This window comes from Myodes glareolus, chromosome 12, assembly GCF_982192425.1.
Source record: "Myodes glareolus chromosome 12, mMyoGla1.1, whole genome shotgun sequence".
In the NCBI taxonomy this organism is placed as follows: Eukaryota; Metazoa; Chordata; class Mammalia; order Rodentia; family Cricetidae; genus Myodes; species Myodes glareolus.
Window position 1 is genome coordinate 28,749,363 of NC_142037.1, and position 22,729 is coordinate 28,772,091.

Sequence of the window (22,729 nt, forward strand, 5' to 3'; positions counted from 1 at the left end):
GGGGCCATTCCCACATTACAAGGTAGATCTAAGGATTGAAGAGATCTGAGGGAACTTGAAGGCGTTTCTGGGGTGGGGGTGGGGCAATGCTATGACTTGTCAGACTAAATAGGCCAATTTCTTTATTGGCTAGCCTACTACACAGGGAGATGGGGGGGGCTCCTACACGGGACTGGCAGGAGTTTGGAATTTCATAACACACGTGTTTTTTGTTTGTTTGTTTGTTTTTAACTTGGTATTGAACCTAGAGCCTTGAGCTTGGTAGGAAAGAGCTCTCTACCACTAGGCTACAGCGCCAGCCCAGTTCTAGTTTTAATTACCTTTCTTGGTCTGAGTATTCCTAAACCCAAGCACTTCAGAATATATGAATACGAGCTTCAGAATATGAGGCCAGAAGGCTCCACTGGGACGCCAGTCATTTCCAGGTCCCTGATCCCGCCGGGCCCTTCCGATGATAGTAGTAGGCGACAGCACTTCTTCCCGGGGCAGAGCTCCCGCGGGGGTCCCTGGAGAGATCAGATAGTCCGTTGGTTTCTTCCGGGATCACCCCAGCTGGGCCTTGCGGACCTAGGATTAGCAGTTTGGAGTCCCAGGACGAAGGGGCGGAGCCGGTGACGGCGCGGGGGTGGGGGCGCGGCCGACGGGTCACATGGTGAATCAGCCCAGCGGCGGGCGGAGCTGCCCGGGTACTTAGTGGGGTGCCGAAGAGGCCAGGTGCGGCTCGGTTCGGCTTGGCGGCTGCAGGCCGGGGCTGTAACGCTGCGCTCGGTGAGTGTGCTCGGGGCGCAGTGGCTCCGCGACAGAAGTCACCTTAGCTGGGACCGGGGGCCGGGCGGCGCGCGGGCGGCGGGGACAGGGCCCCTCGTTCGCCCAGGGCGCAGGCGCGGTTCCTCCGCGGCCCTGGGTGCTGTGCACCGAGAATGGTCTTGCTCGGCGGGGAGAGGATTCCTGAGTTCGGGCACTGCAGGCCAGCTGCACTGGCGGCCTGCACGCCCTTAGGGCCGGGCACGGTGACCCCGCGCGGGTCGGCGTACCTCCTGTGGCCTTGGCGCACTCCAAGGGCGGAGCTGGGGACTTCGGGGAGCTCTGAGGGAGGAGCCTGTAGGGAAGGGTTCGGCCCTGGTCCTCCTGCCAACCCGCGGGCTCCGGGTCTCAGGGGTGCTCAGGGCGGGTATTGACCTGCATCTAGTCCAGGTTTATGGCTTATTCTAAAGAATCTGCCCCGGCAACTTACCACACAGAAGCCCACGCAGTGCCTGGCACCCTAAAAGACCGGTCCTGTGGAAAACAGGAACCTGGTGGGTGGCTGGGGTGAAACCTACACGGAGAGTTAAACCGAGAAATAGGAAGAGAAGAGGAGTGGAATAAAGGATAGGGATACTTGGGTATCCCTTTCTCTGGACCGGGATGGCCAAGATGATGGGAATGTGGAGGGGTAGAGGAACGTGCAGGACAATCTTTATCAGCCAGAACCCTGCTAGCCCGGAAGCGGCGTGGGGTGGGTCTGCACTGGCAGGGTGTTGGGCAGGCAGACCAGGCGATAGGTGAATTGGAGTTAGTCCCTTCGGGGCCTGCTTAACCCTTGGTGTCTGAGGAACACTGATCCCCAGGTGCCTCCTCTGGGAGGGCCGAGGAATTCTATCCAAATTCAGAAGGGTAGCGTGTGGAGAACGTTGCTGAAGGTGCTCCCATGGTCCCGCGCAGCCCTCGTGGGAGAATTGCTTCTCATAGGTTCTGGTCATGGTGGCCTAAAGCTCCAGAGCTCCCAGAGGCATACCAGAACCAGGCGATCACAGCGCTTGGAAGGCTGAGACAGGAGGATCGCTGTGTACTGGAATCTAGCCTGGGCTACATAATAAATCCCAAGGCAATCTGACTACAGAGTGAGACTGTTCTCCCAATCCTCCTTCCTTCCAAAGAAGGACGTGTTTGAAAAAAGGCACCCTGGAGGAAATGACCTGTGCTCCTTTAAAAAGCATGCGTCCTGGGCCTGCAGGGACTGCTGGGGGCGAAAGGTGGGCTCATATTTGTGCTTCACCAGCCCAGGGGGGCCTCGGAGGCTTCCAGTACCCCTTTTGATGTTGACTATTTCAGACTAGTCAGGCTCTTGGCTCCAGGTTGGAACTGCCCCATGGAGGTGCTGGTTCAGCAGTCTAGGCTGAAGCCCTTTGTGGTATGTATGGGTGGAAACCTTTAGGTGTCAGAGTCGCGGGTTGGCCAACTGACTTTTGATGGTCTGTTGTAAGGAAAATACTAGGTATGCGTGAGGTTGAACTATATGCAATGGAACTTTTGAACGTCAAAAAGGAAACCAGGGACTTCAGTGGTGGGGTCAGCTGGCAAAGGTGAGGTATAGAAAAGTCTGTGTAGTCTTTGCTTAGCTCACAGTCCGAATCCTTGGTCTCATCATCTCAGTACTCACTGGGAGCTGCTTAAGAAAGGCAAGGGGATCCATCTGGAGTCCTTTTGTGGCTGTAGTTTGTATTGGGCCCTACATTGAGCGTGGTGGAAGTTCTAGGGGTGTAGCTCTGCCTGCAGTGCTTGAACTGTCTGGTTTGTCTGAGGTGCTGAAATCCAACCCAGGGCTTTGTGCGGGCTCATCATGCACTCTGCCCCTGGACTATACCATACCTAGCCAACTTTAGCCGGCCTCCTCCTCCATCCCTCCCAGCTTTTTGAAGCAGGTCTTACCCTGTGTAGTTCAGGCAGGCCTTGAACTGAACAGTCCTGCCTCACCCTCCCACATGCTAGGTCATAGACATGAGCTGTCACTCCTGGTTTAGTCTCTCTCTCTCTCTCTCTCTCTTCTTTCTTTCTTTCTTTCTTTCTTTCTTTCTTTCTTTCTTTCTTTCTTTCTTTCTTTCTTTCTTTTTTTTTGAGAATGGGTCTTATCACTCACTGTGTAGCCTTGGCTAGCTTGAAACTAGGTTTGTAGACCAGGATGACCCAAGCATGACAGAGTGCACAAACTCAGATAAACCTGCCTTTGTCTCATCAGTGCTGGGATTAAAGGTATAAGCCACCGTTCCTAGAAGGCCCGTCGTTTTTAGCTTCAAGTCTGAACTCCCCTTTCTGGAGATCTGATTCTCCCAGACTCAGGTTTGGGGTAGAGGTGGGGTGCTTCCCTCTGAGGAGACATGTTTCATTGTGATCAGTTTGACTCCTAGACTTGCTTTGTCTTTGATGAGGACTTTGGTAGCTGTTCTTTTTCTTGTCATTCTTTTCTACTTCTGTGCTTGAAATACAATGTATCCAATCTGTACCAAACAATGTATACAGTTGTTCTATGTAACTTAATTTTACTATGTGTCTTGTTCACCCAGTTTATAAGATTTGTTAATGTTGATACCTGCAGATTTAATGTTTATTTTAATTTGTTGGGAGTGGGGAGGGGGTGGCAGTGTGACAAAGGTCTCATGTAGCCCAGCTCAGACTCATTAAATGTAGGTGAAGATTAGTTTGGAGTTTTTTGTTCACTTTGTAGACCAGCCTGGCCTCGAACTCACAGAGATCCACCTGCCTCTGTCCCCCCCCCCCCCCCAGGGCTGGGATTAAAGGCACATGCCACCACGCCCTATTGTTCCTCCTACCTACCTCCCAAGTGCTGAGATCCCAGGTGTACACCTGTCATGCCCAGGAAATTTAGTTTGTTAGTCATTTTTTTGTTTGTCTGTTTGAGATGAGGTCTTTCTATATAGTCCTGACTGTCCTGTAAATCAGGCTGGCCTTGAACTCACTCCTCAGCCTCCTGAGTGCTGGGATTAAAGGTGTCTGCCATCACACCTGATCTTGAATGTGTTCACCTGGAGGACAGTTAAAATTTCCTACTTTTGTTTCTTTTCCTCCTACCTTTTCACTCTTGTTTCTAGTGAATTCTCTTGGGCAAAGCAAAATAGGATAAACTGCTAGATGGAGACCTGCACACATTTTGTTCTGCTGGATAGCGGTGATATCCCCTCCCTTCTGTGGCTGTGTCACCTTGCAGTTCAGGTGTTCCTGTTCCCATGTCCCAATTGGATCTTACCAGACCCTAATTGTCAGTGTGATGGCTTTCGAACGGTCCGCGTGCCTTCATTGCTGTCAGAGTCTTGATTAGTGAAGCTCTCCCTGGTTTTGTGGTTGGTCACAAGTAGCGCTTGTGCTAATGTTCATTTTGTTGTTGTTGTTTTCAATATTAGGGTTTTAGCTCAATGTGATAGCGCACTACTTTAATCCCAACCCTCTGAAAATTCAAGGCCAACCTGTGTCTACGTATCAAGTTCTGGGTCAGTCAGGGCTACATGGTGACCCTGTCTCAAAAAATTAAGAAAAAGTTTGGGTTTAGATTTGAGTTTTTTTTTTTTTTTTGAGACAGGATCTTATATAGCCCAGGTTAGCTTCAAATTTGATATGTAGCCAAGTATAACCATGAACTCAAGTTTTATTTTTTCTGCCTGCGCCTTTCACGTGTTAAGCTTAACACATGGATCCCACCATGCATCTACAATTGTCTGAGTTCTTTAGGTCATAAACCTGGGTAACTGAGCTTAGCTGGAATTAGTTGTAGTTTCTAAATAGGTCTCTGTGTATGTATATTTGTATGTGGGTAGCGGGGGGGGGACAGGCATTGACACTCCACTTCATAGGACAGCTCTACTTAAACCCCAGAGCTCACTGATTTGGCTAGTCTAGCTGGCCAGATTGCCGCAGGGATCCTTTTTCTCTGACTTCCAAATGCTGGGATTGCATATGCAGGCCACCAAGTCCTCAGCATTTCCATGGGCATTCGGGAGTCAAACCCAGCTCCTCATGATGCTGAACCATCCTCCGAGGCCTAGTTTTTACAATCCAGGAGGTATGTGAGGTTGGGGGACTTTGCAGATGGGAACAAAGCAAAGTCACCTGCAAGTCTGTCACGTTGTTAGAGTCAGTTGGGGAATGATGGTGGAAAGTGATCTGGAATTTGATCTCCAGAAGGTTATTCATGCCTACACAGGTATAGCCATTTGGGGCTTGGCCATGATCTCCTCTCATGCCTTAGTTTCCCTCACCCGTGAAATAGAAGCCTTCTTCGAGACTGGAGGGCTCTTTCCAGAACTATTTTGTAAAAGCTGAAGGCTGGGAAGGACCTGTGGTCTGTAATCTCAACTGTAACCTGTTTTTACTGGGCCAGTAACTCTATAGTCTAGCCAAGATGATACGGCTTTCCAACAGGCAGGGAGGAAGAGACTGGGGCTGCTGAGTGCCAAGTTAGTGTCCGCAGAACACTAGAGAACACTTGGACGATCTGCTCTCACAGCAGAGTTGGCTGCTCTCTGACCCTCTGACCTGCTGATTTGGCCCCGGCAGGAGGTGCTCATCCAGGAGGTGCTCATCCACGGGAGTCACATGTCCTTCCTGCTTGCCTAAGGCCGGTGGTGCTGGCCAGCTTGTGCTGGTGAAAAACCGGTTCAGCATTCAAGCAGCCTGCCACTCGTTCTCAACTTACTGATCCCCTCTGGGCTTGGGGCTATATACTTTGTTTTGATAATCAAATAGTATAATATACACCGGCATATAAGACTTTATTACAAATTGTATGATGATCATAACTTTTTTACCCCAATCAGGAGACCTGGTAGGGAGGAGAGGTGTTGTGAGACGGCCTCATATTCGAGGCTGGCCTCAGTTCACAGTGTAGTTCACAGTGTAGCCGTATCCTGCCTCTTTGAGCTGGTGTTCTAGGCATATGCCATTTCGTCTGGTTTAATGTGATGCTGGGGACTGAACCCAGGATGCTAGCTAGCGAGGCAAGCACTCTGCCAGCTTGAGCTTATCCCTGGTCTCCAACTGTATACTTTTTAAGATGATAATTACCCCGGGACAGTGAGCATTGATTGCTGCATACATAGAGAGCTATGTAGCCAGTTAGCAGAGACCTGATGCTGTACCTGATGGCTCTGCCTGCTGGTGGCTGCCCCGAGCCTGGTACAGGGAGACACTGTCCAAAAGAGTACCTCTGTCTATCACTTCTGTTAGCCTGGGGAGGAAGTCTTTCTTTCTGGGACCCCAAGAAAGGAGGCAATGCCCAGCTCACAGACAGAGCATTTCGGTTGCTTGTTTACATGTCTGCTTGGGCCTCCACGTGACCAGCCTGGAACTTAGTTTACCCTGCAGTCGAATTAGAGATCAAGCTGAGAAGTGTAGAACACGATTCTCATTTACATCTCAAGATCTTTAAAAAGTCTTGTACTGTGTATATTTTAGGTGCAGACTTGGGGAATACACTACCCCATGCACCTGGGGAGCGTTTCTGCAGGTCCTGAACAGAGCTGGAGAGCAAAAGCTTCTGGGAATGTTGACTGTCCACGCAAATTGTCTTATTTTCGACCAACAATGAAATGTTTTTCCTCCGAGGGCCTGTCCTAGTTAGGGTTGCTATTCCTGTGATGAGACACCATGACCGAAAGCAAGTTGGGGAGGAAAGAGTTTGCTTGGCTTCCGCTTCTACATCGTAGTCACCATTAAAGGAGATCAGGACAGGAACTCAGACAGGAGCCAATGCAGAGGCCATGGAGGGGAACTGCTTAATGGCTTGCTCCTCCTGGCTTGCTCAGCCTGCTTTCTCATAGAACCTCCTCCATCAATTGCTAATTAAGAACATGCCCTATAGGTCTGCCCACAGTCTGATCTTATTATGGGGGCGTACTCTCAATTGAACTGGTAAGCATTCTGCCTCTGAATTATGTCGGTAGCCTCCCCTTCCAGATGTGCCTTGGGTAGAAGGTAGCTGTGCTGTGGATAGCCCCAGGTTGTTTTTGTTCTCAGGGGTCAGCCATGAATCAATCACACTTCCCTACTAGGAGCTAGGAGCAAAGATGTGAAATCTGCAAGTCCACATCGAGGCTGTGATTCAGACTTCTCAAAAGGGGGCTTCTCTGGCCTCCTTCAGGTCTGCCCTGCACACCTTTGAGATTAGGATGTCTGCTTCCACCGTACCTGTCCCAGCATGGGGAGCGACTGAGCAAACCAGTCAAAAGGACATGAAACTCGTACGGTCTTGTTCTGTGGGTAGACTGAAGTGGTCAAAACTTGAGGAGCAGGCGCCCAAGCTGAGACAAGTTTGTTTTTATGGAAGAGAAACTCGTAAAATGCAGTGTTGAGGTCCCAGCAGGTCTCCCCGTCCAGCTTTCCCACCTTCCTAGCGTGGAGCCCCTCTGCACATCTGTGACGGATGGTCACAGTGTGTGGCTATCGGCAAATGAAGACACTTCATGCTTCTGATAGTTTAGAACTGGTGTGGAGAGGTCAGCCTTATGTTCCTGTACCACTGTCAGGGAGAGCAGAAGAGCCCGTGCCAGGACACGGCAGGTGGACTGTGGGTCTTTGAGATCTACATATTCTGTCTCCTTATAGCCTTAAGAATATGATGTAGACTCTGGTCTGCCTGAGACTCTGTGCCTATCAAAGAAAGCTTTCTTTGTCAAGCTTGTGCCCTCTTTTCCTCCCCCCAGTTTTTTAGGGTACCATTATATGATGCTTCCTTCACTGTGGCATCAGTTTCTCCATGGATGTCTGTTCCTTTTTTTTTTTTTTTTTTTTAAGCATCCCAGGGGCTATATTTGTCCGAGGAAGGGCATTCAGCTAGTTTGGGAAATCATTTTGCTGTTGACGGCATTACCAGTTCCCCAGCCGTTCTGTGCATGTGACAGTGTTGTGTAGAGACAGCAATAACAGGACATTGAGACATCGATTGCTGTATAATTTAGAAAGGAAAGAGGGTGGAACCCAGGAGCAGCTGACCTGAGCTAGAAATAAATTCTACCCACAACTGCCCTCCATCTGTACACCTGAGTCTGGTTAGCGGTAAATGTACTTGTCTGTTCCAGCCCCTTTCTTTTGTGAAATAAAGACTTTCTGTTAACTTAAAAAAAAAAATCATCACAGAATTGGGAAATAAAGGGAAGTGCTTGCTAAAGTAGGGGAAGTGAAAACCAGGGGCTATTTCAGGCAAAGACACGGAACCCGTGACAGGTTTACGGACAGCTTAGCTTATCATGGTCACTACTGGCTGTGTCACCGAAGTTCCTATGTGTGTGCTAGCTAGGAAGACTGACATTCTTAGGGAATCAGTGCCCTAGGTGGGGACAAAAAGCGTCATATACTTCCGGTGATGGTCTTGGGACCCTCCGTGTGGAATTCCTTTTGACAAGGCTTGTGGGTTTTCCTAAGGATGGAAGCTTGTGTTAAATCGGACTCCTGCCAAGTGGAGGAGTGGGTTTGGAACAGACTGGAATCAGCCAGCACAAGCTGGAAGGGAGAGTTGTGGGGAGAGGGTGGAGCATGTGCACTGATGCAGGGTCTCCCTCCCCTCCTCTGCTCCCCACGGAAACGTGGTACTTATTCCCACCTTGGAGGTGTAGAATCTGAGCCTCAGCAAAAGTCAGTGTTCCAGGATGACAGCGGCAGAACCAAGATCTAGACCCTGGGTATCCAGTCTCCTGCAGAACCTGGCCTCCTCAGCAGCTGGAGGCCAAGTGAGGAGCGGAGAATCTCTGTTTGGGAGGTGAAATCTTTTTCCTGGGGTTCATCCTGGTGTGAATAGAGCTAGACATTGACTGGGGACAGCTGAACCACTGAAGCCCCAGTATGTAGGTTTGCAGCCGGGCAGGAGCTGTGATGGTGGAGAGAATAAAGTCCGGTAGTCAGAGGCGGGCTGCAGAACCAATGGAAAATGAGTTTCCCAGACAGTGTCCTGGGAACCCTTGGGGGCAAGAGAGTGCCTGCTGCCACAGAAACCAAAGATACCTTGTTCAAGTTACCATGGAAATGTGCCTCTCTACTCGGCTTATATTTAACAGCTCAACAGATGCCACGTCCTCAGAGGGTATCTCGGGACACTGTTACTCTCCACACACATGGTGAGAACCCATGGGTGTCAGTTCACCATAGGAGAACCTAACATACTTACCAGCTCCTTCATTAGTCCAGACTTCCATCCTAGGGAGTGGACACACCAGTGTTTCTACATCAGGCCTCCTGTCGTGGATGAAAGATTCAGATGCTGGGCTTTGGAAATGACTTAGCTGGTAAAGGGTTTGCACAAGGGTCTGAGTTTGATTCCCCAGGAGTGAGTAATGCCCCCAACCCGTGTGAATACTGGGAAGGCAGAAATAAGCTCACTGGGCAGCCAGCCCCACTTCTTTGGTAAGGTCCAGACATTGAGAGACCCTGTTTGGAAATAAGCTGAATGGCCCCTGAGCAACACCGCCGTGAATGTCCTGGTCTCCAGAGGTGTGCGCACATGTTATACTTGCATACGCTTGAACATGCATGCACACAGAAACACAAAAAGGGTAAGATGCCAAGTACAAGACAGAGGGGGGTTTGGAGGTCATGTGATGGCTGACACATGGCCATGTGAGACAGGCTTCCCATGAGTCACTGGAGGTGGGGGCAGTAAGTGTTGGATAAGTTGTACATATATACGTGTGGCAATCCATTTCTCACTATTATAGAGATACTCAAAGCTGGGCATGTAAAAGAAAGGGGGTTTATAGAGCTCACTGTTTGTGTGTGGGGGGGGGAGGCTCACAGGTTTGGCATCTGTCCAGGGCCCCTTACTTTGGAGCACACCATAGTGCCAGAGCTGTGGCAGGAATGCCTGTGTCAGGGAGCCTCTACATAGCTAGAAGGGAAAACAGAAATGAGGTGGGGGTCGCACCAGGACCTCCCGCCGAGCCCAACCTTTTAAGCCCGCCTGTGTTAACTGAGAACCAAGTGCTGTGCACACGAACTTTCGCACATCTGAGGCACTCGTGCATCATAGCCGGACAAGACAGAAACGGAGCCCTCAGGGTGCGGCCACTGCCTGTGTGTGCTCTCCTTAGGACAACGCTATGTCTCTGCCCCTGACCTGCCCTCTAGCAGACAGCCCCTGTCTCCCAGTCATCTGCTGCTTCTTTCTCACCTAACTGTGGCGCTGGGGTGGTTTTACTTCATTTCTGCAGTGTGGTTTCCTTTAGCTAGTTCATTCTGGGTGACTGTTTGCCCTCTGTTTAGCCGCTTGCAGTGATTTACCAGTTCCTATGCCATTGGACTTTGTCTCACTTACGGGCTGTGTTCAAATGTTCGGTGGACATTGGTGTGCCTGTGTCATTGTGTTTAGGGGTCACTGTGTATGAGGTAAATGTTTAGTGACCATATGCAGATGCCACATGTATAGGTTCCAGTTGACAGGTCTAGGCTGGCTTCTCTTATTGTTCTCCCCCAGGAGAAGCAGCAACCTGCTTTGGCCTCTGAGACTGACAGCTTCTCGATTTTTACCTATGCCTCCCTGAGACTGGACACGTTCATATCTGTCTTGGCCATTTGCACTTTTTCTGTACTTGCTACATCCATTTTCCTATCCGGTGTTTCTGATGTGAGTGTGTGGTGCTGCGGTTGGAATCTGGAGTCTCAGCTATGCTAAGCCCATGTTCTGCTCGGCTGCATTTCAGCCCCAAGTCCTCTGACGTTCAAGTCTTGTTTTTTGGAGGACATAAAGCCTTTAATGGGAGCACTGTTTTTCCATATATCTTGGTTGCTGTTTTTATTATGAAGACTTGTTTATTTGTTGTGTGTGTGCACGTGGGGGTCAGAGGACAGCTTGTAAGAGTCAGATCTCTCCTTCATCAAGCAGGATATTAAACCAAGTCCCTGGGCTTGGCTTCAAGTCCCTTAACCTGCAGAGCCATCCCACCAGCATAAGACTTTTCATTTTAATGTGCCGCCTAACAGGTTTTGTTTTATGCTAGTTTTAGGCTTTCCAAGGAGTTAGTTTTGTTTGGGCTTTTTGCTTGTTTTGTTTTGTGTATCTTACTTAGTATAGCCCAGGCTGGCCTTGAACCCTTGCTCCTCTTGTCTCAGCCTCCAGAGCCCTAGGGTTACAAGCATGCCTCACAAACCTGCTCAGGCTTGCATGCTTTGATGTCGCCAGGTGTGCATACTTGGCCCTCCTTGTTTTCCCGGGAGGGGCAGCCAGCTGTGCAAGCACATCTGCAGGAGCTTGTTGGTCACTTCCTCTCTCCCTAGCCCACACACGCTTTTTCCCCATACCCAAGATGAGTTTTGAGTAGTCTGACATTTTTTTTTTAATGGAACTTTTCTGAGCTAGTATCACCAGGCATTTTATAATACATCATGATGTTTAGAAGGTCTTCATGGGAGCTTTTTCAGAATAGTCTTTCTGTCCATACACGTTGTTGCTCAACACCCCCCCCTCCACACACACACCAGACTTACTGTCATTCTAACACATTGAGGACCCAACTCTGTTGCTTGAACTTAAATGAGAGTTTTTAGTTTGCCTTCAGTATGCTTTTATGCCTATGATTCGGCACTCAGAAAGCAGAGGCAGGCCAACCTGGACTAAGTGAGATCCTTCTTAACTTCCCACTCCACCAAAAGTTCTCTAAGTATGTAAGTCTGTGTTCCAGTGTCCTTACAACACGTGACCCTAATGTAGTGCACTTGCTTCTGTAAGTCCTACAGTCGAGACAGGGTCCCAGCCCCACCCACACCTACTGTTGCTCCCTCTAGGCCCAGCCCCAGCTGTCAATACCCAGGAAAGACCTGACCTTTATAAGCTACTTGCTCAAGAGGGTGACTCATGGTTTGAGCAGGAAATGGCTAGTCTCCTGACTCTGAAACCAGTTCGCAAGGTCCAGAGGCCAAGGTATTGATGTAATAAGTTTTTCTTCTTAGGAGCTGGAAGCAAAGCCCTTGGTTGACAGGAAAAACCAGAGGGGCTCCTGAGAGCCTGGTGCCCCTGGCATACTCAGTATGTATGGTTCCTTAGTTCTCAGCAACTAACACCGGTCCAGTTTCTGTTGGCTTGAAATGTGCAGGGTTTACACCACATCCAGTTTCAGGATAACTGTCCTTCTGGAGCACTGAAAGAATCTCTTAAGCTTAGTTGTTGATCAGGTCCAGACAGTTTTAAAATAGCCAGGAGGGGCATGCATACTGTTACATGTTGTGTTGCAGGATCCCATCAAACCAGGCTACATATTGGGGCCATAAAGGCAGCCAGGAGGCCTAAGCAGTGTCCTTGTGTAGAAATTGTTTGGATGCTACCTATGTCTTTTTTTTAGGTGGGTGCAGATCCGGCTTCCAGAATGTGGTGGTCCTTGATCTCTCTCTCTTGCCTGCTGGCACTGGCGAGTGCCCACAACAGTCCTTCCTTCCACCCACTGTCGGATGACCTGATTAACTATATCAACAAACGAAATACGACATGGCAGGTGGGCAGTGTTGCTAATCTCCTATCTCTTTCTGTGGGTCCCTGCTTTGAGTCACCTTGTGCACACATTATTTTCTGGAAGTTGAAGCTTAAGGACCACACCAACTTCCTCTCTGAGCTCCACATTGTGTGCATGGGAGTACGCACGTGTGTGAACACTTGTACATGGAGGTGTGAGGAGGGACAGTGAGCTCCAAAATCAGGTTGACCCTAGGAAAACTACCATGGAAGGTGAGGCGGTTCCTTGGTAGTACTTCACGCCCTCATTTCCTCCAGGTCTGGGCAGGTTCTCTTGTTAACAACCTACAGCAGAGTAGAGAAGACACGGCGGTCTGAGAGCAGTGCTGACCCTGAATCGCTCTGCCTGTTCCTGTAGCTCCCAGAATAGGGCAAGACCCTTGGCCTACCGTCCTGGGAAACCCCCCCATGGGTGACTGTCCTGGTGTGACTCTCTTTCAGGCTGGACGAAACTTCTACAATGTTGACATAAGCTACCTGAAGAAGCTGTGTGGGACCATCCTGGGTGGACCCAAGCTGCCTGAAAGGTGAGCGATACACCACAGAGTAGACACTGCCCCTGCATATTGGCTTGTGAGCAGTAGTGCTAGTGTTGGGGTGTAGGCGAGGTAGAGGAAGCCCTCTCTGGAGTCCCTAGGTGTGCTCTTCTGGGCTGCAGAGACTGCCTCAAAATCTGATTTACTACCTTGTCTCTAAGTTGTCTCATCCTCCAGCGAGGTCCCAGGCTTGGAGTTGAGGTCTGGCTACACTCAGCTTTAAATAATTTAGGGAAAGTCCACAGGAGCTGCCATTAATGTTTTACTTTTCTGTAAAACTGCAGTGGGCATGCTCATGTAGACGTCTTCTTAGCAAGGATTAGGATGTCTGTCAGGATGAGGTAATCAAGTGTTGGTACACAGCAGTGATGATGTTATCTAACTCAGGTCAGGCTGTAGGCAAGGCACAGTTTAATATTTTAAAATTCCAAATTAGATGGGAAGAGATTAGAAGCATTTAGAATCAGGGCAAGATTTGTATAGAATCAAAGGCCCATGCTGCAGAACTTTGCTTGGCTCTCTCTTCTGATTACAGCTACACACAGATACACTGAGCCCTGAGGGGTCTTGCTATGGCCTTGAACTCATGATCTTCCTGCCAGACAATGCACCTCTACATCCAGCTCTGACCCCAGTCCTGGGCATCAAACTGAGGACTTACACATGCTTGACTTGACAGGCGCTCAGCTGTTGAGCTGCATCTGCAGACGTAGTGAGAGAATTGGATTGGTTTCTGTAGACAGCTGTACCATCTAGGGTAGGCACACAACACCCTTGTGCATTGCTAAATGCCTTTTCAAGGAAAATAAAATGAATCCCAGGACTGGAGAGACGACTTGGTGCTTAAGAATATTTGTTGTTCTTGCAGAGGACTTCCTGGCACCTATATGGTGGCTCAAACACATCTGTAGCTGCAGTTCTAGGGGATCTGGTACCTTTTGATCTGAGGGCACCAGGCACACACAGAGTGCACAGACATCCATGCAGGCAAACCACCCGTACACTAAATAAATAAATCTAAAAGAAAAGACTAAGGCACGGGTGGACCTGCACCTCCACTACACCAACCTAAATAAACCTGAAGGACTAGTGTTGCTGAAGTGGTTTGAATGAGACATGGTGGGGTATGCTTGTAACTCCAACATTCACTAAGGACATCAGGCTAGCCTGGGCTACATAGTCAGACCTTGTCGAGAGAGAGAGACAGAGAGAGACAGAGAGAGAGAGAGAGAGAGGCCAACCTGTATCCCACAGGTAGAATGTTTGAAAAACACCCATTAAATAAGCGTAGGAAGGGGTGTGTACACAGTGCTGAGACCTGCCTGTGTCTCACCACCTCTCTAGGATGGACAGTCCATCCAGGGACAGCCTCTCTTTACCTGTCCTCTCAGGAATAGGGGAGCAAATTATGCTTTGTAACTGAGTCCTTCTTTGCCCCAGAGTTGGGTTCGCTGAGGACATGGATCTACCTGAAAACTTCGATGCACGGGAACAGTGGCCCAACTGCCCAACTATCAAACAGATTAGAGACCAGGGTTCCTGCGGCTCTTGCTGGGTAAGACCCTGCTGGTGGGGCGGGCTTCCTGAAGTCTGGTTGGGATGTGATCGGGGTATCTAGGGAGGGACCAGATGGGACAAGGCAAGTGAGGAGATATTGGAGTCAGTTTCTTTCCGTCACTACGGTTTCTGACCCTTGTGGTTTCTGATCCACTTCATCCCTGATTTGCTTCAGAGATGAAGTGGATGATGGACATACAGTGGGGTCGTGAGATCGAGGTCCATGAACAGGCTGTGGAGCCGTGTTCCCTCAGTAAACACAGCAGCTCTGACTCAACACAGCTTCATGGGTGAACAGCTATTCTGTGGTTTTTGAACTGTGGCAAAATATGAATGACAAGAAAATGCAACCCTCTTAACTAAGTATGTAGTCCAGTGGCATTAAATATGCTCCCAGTGTTGGGTGCCCATCTCTACTGCCCATCCACACGGTCCTTTCATCTGCCCCAAATGAACCACTTCGGTCCTACTGACTCCCTGTGGCCCTCCTGTGCCTATGGGGGCTACCATCTGCTCTCTGCTGGAATTTGCTCCTTTGTGAGCCAAGTCCTCAGCCAGGCTTGGATTGGTCTCTTTAATGCTAAGTGTGAGCCTCACCTGCCATCGAAAGAGTCTCACCATTCAGAAGGTTCCATATATTTCAGGCGACAATCTTGGGACCTTCAGTGTGGAGTTCCTGTTGACCAGGCTTATGGATGAATGTTCCTGAGGGTGGAAGCTTGTTTTAATTCAGACTCCTGCCAAGTGGAGGCTGAGAGTGGGTTTGGAACAAACTGGAATTAGCCAGCATAAGCTGGAAGGGAAAGTTAGGGGAGAAGGTGGAGCATGTCCAGGACCCTCGTTGCTTCAGTTAAGATGGGCTCCTCACCAGTTGGGACTTCCTATTCCTACAGGCATTCGGGGCAGTGGAAGCCATGTCTGACCGACTCTGCATCCACACCAATGGCCATGTCAACGTGGAGGTGTCTGCTCAGGACCTGCTTACCTGCTGTGGTTTCCAGTGTGGGGACGGGTAATTATTGGGCACCTCTTCCTGTAGACCCTTAGCCCCTTCCTCCTTTGTACTGAGTAACTCAGGGCTCCCTGGGGAGGGGAAAGCTGTTTTTGTGGCTGGGACAGAGGGAAACATGGGAGTCTGCAGGCAGACTTGTTATTATAGTTGCTGCTGTTGAGCTTCTCGGGACCTAGAGTCCTGGCAGAATACTATCTCTAAAAGTTTTGCTTACTTTCTGTTCCCTGTCTGGTTCTTGTCCCACTTGTTCCCCATCTCTTCCCTTACCCCCCAACTCAGAGAAGTATACTAGTCTACTCTAGAAGGATGACAGATCCCAGCTGGGGAGTGGGGTCACACTAAACTCAGTCTGTAACTCAAGCGCTCACCAGAGTCCCCTGGCCCTTAGCCTCCAGCAGTGGTGCAGGTTAGACATTCCTGAAAGTTCCAAAAGGAATGTGTGTGGGCCTCACACCAATATACAGCATGGATACTCCAGACAAAGATGATGGATGTTCTATGCTGAATGGACCAGGGAGTGTGAGATTTTCTCATGCTACTCAGAACAGTGTGCAAATTAAAATTGAGAAATTAATTCTGGAATTTTCCACTTAATATGTTTGGACCTTAGTTGAAGATATAACTAAAACCTCAGAAATCAAAACTATCCAGGTGTAGTGGTACATGCCTTTAGTCTCAGCACTTGGGAGTAAGTGCCAGGACAGCCAGGACTTCATAGAGAGACCCTGTCTCAGAGAGAGAGAGAGAGAGAGAGAGAGAGAGAGAGAGAGAGAGAGAGAGAGAGAGACAGAAAGAGAGAGAGAGAGAAATTAAACTACAGATAAGGGAGGGACTGCTGTGCTCAGGGACTTACAACATCTTGTGCAGTTTTGAGAACCACTGTTCCAAAAAGGGAAGCTTTGAAGGTCAGTTTGATATGGACATGGAAAAAAGGGAGTCCTTGTGTCCTGGAGAGTCCCTGGAGGATTAGTGTTGCTGAAGTGGTTTGAATGAGACATGGTGGGGTATGCTTGTAACTCCAACATTCACTAAGGACATCAGGCTAGCCTGGGCTACATAGAGATGGAGCTGAATCGAGTCCCTGGTGAATGATAGTGGCGAGAGGATGAATTGGGATATCTCACTCCTGTGAGAGGAGTCTTGTGAGGACCCTGTATTCCCAGGGACAACCTCGATATTTGCGGTGATGTGTGGGAAAAGCTGGAAGTAGCTCAACATTGATAGATGCTCTTTTCCAGCTGTAATGGTGGCTATCCCTCTGGAGCATGGAACTTCTGGACCAAAAAGGGCCTGGTTTCTGGTGGACTCTACAATTCCCATGTAGGTGAGTATGTGCCTACAACCCCTGTCTTTCAGGTGGGTTTCATGGGCAGGTGTTGGTGGCTTCCTTTTCTGTTGTAAAGGGAGGGTCAGCGGTAGAGGGCCAGCTGATTGATAGTTAGCCAGACCACCTTCAATACAGGAGCAGCCCCCACGGGAAATAGACGTGGTCTGGCTGCATCCCAGCTCTAGCTGGCCCAGGGAAGGAAGCCTTGCATTGTGGGTTGCAGGCTGATGTCATCTTGTTCCCTCCATCTCTCAGGCTGCTTACCATATACCATACCTCCCTGTGAGCACCATGTCAACGGCACCCGGCCCCAGTGCACTGGAGAAGGAGACACTCCCAGGTGTACCAAGAGCTGTGAGGCTGGCTACTCCCCATCCTACAAAGAAGATAAACACTACGGTAAGCCGGGGCTGCTGAGGGGGAGGAGGCCAATGCCATTGAGTGTTAAGAATCCAGCACCGGGGGTGATGGTTGGGGCGCGTGCTTTTAATCCCAGCACTCGGGAGACAGGCAGGTAGATTTCTGAGTCCAGGGCCAGCCTGGTCTACAGACAGAGTTCCAGGACAGCAGGGCTACACAGAGAAACCCCAGGAGCAGCAGGAAGAAGGGAAGTCGAGTAATTCATACCTGACTCCTGGGCAGAGCTGCACACTCCATACTCTGGTCCATACTCTGCCCTGCCTCAGCCCATTGAGCTCTAGGGGACTAGGCAGACCATTGTGTCGCAAGGTTTAGAACCTGGCTTTAAACTGTAGGGTCTTCTTGGCCTCTTCTGGAGGGCTAGAGAGGCTGGAGGCACCTTCTCACTCTGCCTGACTTTGTTCCTTCTGCAGGGTACTCTTCCTACAGCGTGTCTAACAGTGAGAAGGAGATCATGGCGGAAATCTACAAAAATGGCCCAGTGGAGGGTGCCTTCACTGTGTTTTCAGACTTCTTGACTTACAAATCAGGTATCTATTGACTCCAATGGCAGCCAGGGTTGGAAGGTCAGAGCTCAAGGGCCCAGGGTCCACATGAGCCAGCAGGTCTCACTGGAGGTAGGCAGAGGCTTTGGGAGAGGAGAGCCCTGGGACTCAACCTCCCTCCCCACTCTTCTGGGCAGATAGATAGTCAGGTGATGGTGCCCGTCTGATGATGGTCACGGCTTCCCACTGCTGTGCTCACTGGCTCCCTCTGTGCGTGGTCTCCACAGGGCCTCTTAGGGCTCCTTTCCATCCCTGCATCCCAGCTCAGCCCCCTGTTCTGCGGATGATTGTCCTTCCATAGCAACCATAGCAGCCACCTCTGTCCTCGTGTCTCATCCACATTTGACTGTGTCATTCTTTGTCTTTGTAAAGGCCTAGGTCACCTCAGCCTTCCACGTAGCCGGGATCACAAATGTGACTTGTGATTAGCAACTCATAGCGTCTGTATAGTCAGGGTCCTCTAGAGCAGTGATTCTCAACCTGTGGGTCGTGATGATCCCTTTGGGTCAGTTTGTTAGCACCACGCTCTAACCAACTGAGCTAACCGGCCAACTCCTTTGGGTCAGTTTGTAACAATGAAAATACATCCTGCATATCAGATTCTTACATTATGATTCATGACAGTAGCAAAATTACAGTTATGAAGTAGTAAAAATAATTGTATGGTTGGAGAGTCGCCACAACACAAGGAATTGTATTAAAGGGCCACAGCATTGGGAAGGTTGAGAACACTGCTCCAGAGGAATAGAACTTACAGAATAAATGAATCTATCATCTATCTATCTATCTATCTATCTATCTATCTATCTAGTCTATCATCTCCCCCCCCATCTAGCTAGCTAAAGGGAATTTATTAGAATGACTTATTATTCATCTAATTATTCATTAGAATGACTTATAGGCTATGGTCCAGATAGTCCAACAATGGCTGCCTATAAATGGAAGGTCTAAGAATCCAGTAGTTATTCAGTCCACGAGGCTGGATGTCTAAGTTGGTCTTAAGTATACACTGGAATCCCAAAGAAGTCTAATACATGAAGGAATGGACTTGCTAGTGAGAACCATCAGGCAGAGAGAGAGAGAGAGAGGGAGAGAGAGAGAGAGCGAGTGCGAAAGCGCTTCCTTCTTCCATGTCCTTCCTATAGGCTGCCATTAGATCAGACCCAGATTAAAGGTGGATCTTTATTTTAAAGCCAACCAAGTGATATTTTTGTAGGATCCCATTTTAATATTAATTTGCATACTTAAGTGTGTTGGGCTTCCCAAAATATTTCTACAGTGCCGGTCATGGTGGATATAATTCCAGCACTCAAAAGGCAGAGGCAGGCAGACCTCTGAGTTTGAGATTAGCTTGGTCTACACAGTGAGTTTCAAGTCAGCTAAGGCTATTTAATAAGACCCTTTCTCAAAATACACACACAGTCAGGTATACTGGCAGCCATGTGTAATCCCAGCATTCAGGATGCAGAGGCAGGATTATGAGTTTGAGACCAACTTGGGCCTCTTAGACCCTTTCTCAAACATACACACACACCTTCTATACATATATGCACATACATACATATGTGTATAGTTATAATCTCCTGATACTATGGATACCCTTGTCATAGTCGCTGTTCTGCTGCTGTGAAGAGACACTCCTTTACTTACTCACTGTTCTATTGCTATGACAAGACACCATGGCCAAGGCAACTCTTACGAAAGAAAGCATTTAATGGGGGCTGGATTACAGTTTTAGAGGCTTAGTCCATTATCATCAAGGCAGGGAGCATGTTGGCACACATGCTGGAACAGTGAGAGCTGCATCTTAGCCCACAGGCAGACGGGGTGGGGAGAGAGTGTGGGACAGGATAGAGGCTAGGCCTGGCTTTTGAAACCTCAACACCTACCCCCACTGACACACAAGACCACAACCACATCCCTTATCCTCCTAATTCTTTCAGATAGTGCCATTCCCTGCGATTCCATGGCCTTGCTCGTCCTGAGCCCCTCTCCAGTCTTCTAGAGATTTCTGTGTAGAGGAGTGGTTGGTTCCTGTCAGCCTGTTGCTTCTGACTGGATAGCCAGTTGTCTCTGGGGACTCTGGGCAGGCAATAGCCTGCGTGCAGTCAGGACTGCCTTTCTCTTCCTCAGGAGTGTACAAGCATGTGGCCGGCGACATGATGGGCGGCCACGCCATCCGCATCCTGGGCTGGGGAGTAGAGAATGGAGTCCCCTACTGGCTGGTAGCCAACTCTTGGAACGTTGACTGGGGTGATAATGGTGAGTAGTAGTCCTCTTCCTCAGACTACATAATGAGCCATGAGCCCCTTTGCTCCACTGTGGCCTGAGGTGTGGTCCTGACGGCCTAAGTGTATAGATTGGTCTATACCATCTCTGAGCCATCTCTGAGCCCCAGCTCCTCATGGTTCTGTATACAGGTTCCATTGCACAGGCAGTGTGTGGAGGGAACCAAGGGATGTCTCTCAGATGATGCTGGGGGCCGCATGACTCACCCCCTAGGTCTGGATGAATCTGAGTATACCAACAGGTGTCAAGACCCAAGGCTGCTGGACTTGGTGGCCGTAATCCCTGCACTCCTATAGCTGAAACACTGAGGATGCTGAGGCTGAAGGATGGAGTTTGTGTCCAGCTTGGGTTACAGAGTGGGACACCATCTAAAAGCAAGGGTTAGACCAAACCCAGAGCATACTTTGAAAGCATTTTTTTTTTCCTCCCCAGGCCTCTTTAAAATCCTCAGAGGAGAAGACCACTGTGGAATTGAATCAGAAATTGTGGCTGGGATCCCTCGCACTGACCAGTACTGGGGAAGATTCTAATGTGCTGTGACTGGGTTGGCCAGTCCTTAGGGAATTTCCCCTAAATTTAGCTGCCCAGGCTGGGAGTGAGGCAGACAGGACAGTCTTTGATTCGTTGAATTCACCTATGATTCACGAAGCTTCCATCAAGGCTTGAGCAACTGGACCAGAGCGGCCAGCCATCGGAGCTGTCCTCTTCATTCTGTCCTTAGCTGGCTCCCTCCCAGCCTGTTCCAGGGCAGTGACCAGCCTGCATCCTAGCCTCCCCCTAGATTAGTGCTGTTTGTAGTGCCCACTGCTGTGGCTCTGCCTGCCACCCCTGTCCCCCCAACCCCAGTTTTTCCAGAGCAGGATAGGCTTTGGTTGCAAGTTTTCCAAGAGAATGGAACACCTACTTCATGATGAGGACAAATGCCACCTGTCAGCTGCACCTTGAAGCCAGTAACTCCCTCAGTCAGTGGCAAGCATTGACGTTGCCTGGTGCAGTTCTCTGGAGAAAGCTACCTTTTCCCAGGACACCTTGGTGATGTGGCAAGTCTTCCCAGGTCTTGCCCTCAGCCAATGCTTTTTCAATAGGAGTTATTTTTTTTTTTTTTTGTGCACCTCAACTGAGTATGTGAACAAACAGGTCTAATTAGTTGAAGAGCTGTACTGGTTTTACAGATTCTCTCCTAATCGTATGGCTTAAAACAAATGGTCCTGGTTTGCTGGGTGACCTACTGACCTCAGACACCACAGTGACGCTAGTCTGGCAAGAACCCTCTTTTATTTTGTAGAGTTGCCACTTCACCCTGTCAGTTTAACAAGTTTATTGACTGTGCCAATAAACCAGTTCTCCCTCTGCCTGACGTCTGTTTCATGGCCTCCTGGAGGCAGGGTGAACAGTCCTGGGCTGCATTTTCAAGCTGTTTGTACCTCTCCTTAGTTTCCTGTCACCCTCCGAAACCCTCTCTAAGCCATCCCCAGGGCTGTGCTCAGCCTTGGAGAGTCTTCCTGCTCAGAGATAAGCGAGCTGCACATTGACCACGCCTGGCATGCCTGGCACGTGTGTGTGTGTGTGTGTGTGTGTGTGTGTGTGTGTGTGTGTGTGTGTGTATTTCACGTGAGAGTGGACTGTTATCTTCCTAGAGGGCCCCATCTCCTTGGGGTGGAGCCAAAGCTTGTGCACCATGTTTTAAGTTTTCTTGGTCACTGAATACATGACTGGTCAAGGAATTCATTTATAAAATCATAGTTTAGTTATAGAGAACAGGAGGCTTCCCGAATCAGCATTCACTTTATTATCCTGTTGACCTATTTCTTTCCTGCTAGGTGGGAGGGGCTGGTTTTTTTCTAGAAGCTGAGGAAGTTTGCCTTCCCCTAAGTTGGGGATCAGAACTATATTGAGCTCTTAAAGCCTGCTGAGTGCTGGAGATGTGAGTCAGAGGTTAACCTGGCTTGGGTGCTGGGGCTTCGGTACTGCAAGACAGTTCTTGTCCCTAAACTACATCAAATAATCCCTCCTACGCTGCCTTTCTTGGCTCATCACAGGCCCACCTCCAATTCCATTCCTACCCTACAGCCAGTGGAGACGGGCCAAGAGGAGTCCAGGAGAGAAACCTGCCTTGTTGTACTCTTGGGGACGGCTCCGGATGGCTTCCATAAACAGATTATCTATGTGTGGGTTGTCGCCTGTGCCCAAGTCAGTAGCAGTGTTCCTTGGGTGCAAAATGACAAATGGGCACTCAGGAAGCAGAGGAAGAGAATCTCTGCGAGTTTGAGGCCTACCTGGTCTACAATGAGACCCTGTTTCAAAAGATAAAAAGTAGGTAGAAGAACATTTCCTTTCCAGCTGCCCACAGGGCCTTTGGTTCAGATTTTACACATCCTTCCCTTTCTACATGTTAAACTGGAGCACTGTGCTGTAAGCGTGCTGGTGTTGCAGGGGATCCTCAAACTGAGCCAGGGTCAGTCAGTGCTGGGCAGCAGTAGTCATTTGCTGCCTGACGAGGACATTTTTAGGTACATTAACTTTTGGGCAGTGGTCTTCAAACAGGTCCTATGACCCAAAGCATTCATGCCTCCCAGGAACTCATCAGGCACCATGCTAGACTTACTTGGTCAGAAGTCTGGTTCCAGAGCAATCACATACACACTGAACCTTAGTGAAAGTTACCGGAGATCCTAAAAAATGACACAGCAGGGGAAAATCACCAAGGGGCTGCCCCAGGCATGATTTGCAGATAACCAGACCCTTCCAGCTGCCGTAATGGCTGGACACGGGTGTGCTTCTGAG

The 22,729-nt window shown here is 49.4% G+C and overlaps 1 protein-coding gene across 1 annotated transcript; it reads left to right on the plus strand.

Annotated features, from left to right (window-relative positions):
* The first annotated feature begins 635 nt into the window (after positions 1 to 635).
* Positions 636 to 21,297, plus strand: Ctsb (cathepsin B). The gene is made up of 10 exons (XM_048422276.3): positions 636 to 768; positions 12,093 to 12,242; positions 12,701 to 12,786; positions 14,236 to 14,350; positions 15,246 to 15,364; positions 16,603 to 16,688; positions 16,947 to 17,090; positions 17,525 to 17,641; positions 19,790 to 19,918; positions 20,378 to 21,297. The coding sequence occupies exons 2-10, from the start codon at positions 12,117 to 12,119 to the stop codon at positions 20,473 to 20,475; spliced, it is 1,020 nt and encodes a 339-aa protein (XP_048278233.2). The 5' UTR covers positions 636 to 768; positions 12,093 to 12,116; the 3' UTR covers positions 20,476 to 21,297.
* The last annotated feature ends 1,432 nt before the right edge of the window (positions 21,298 to 22,729 follow it).

What these genes read in the sequence shown, in the direction of transcription:
- Ctsb (XM_048422276.3), top strand. Translation starts at nt 12,117, where the DNA reads ATGTGGTGGTCCTTGATCTCTCTCTCTTGCCTGCTGGCACTGGCGAGT. An exon ending in ACTCTACAATTCCCATGTAG is followed by an intron (nt 16,689 to 16,946) that starts GTGAGTATGTGC and finishes TCCATCTCTCAG; the next exon opens with GCTGCTTACCATATACCATA. An exon ending in CGTTGACTGGGGTGATAATG is followed by an intron (nt 19,919 to 20,377) that starts GTGAGTAGTAGT and finishes TTTCCTCCCCAG; the next exon opens with GCCTCTTTAAAATCCTCAGA.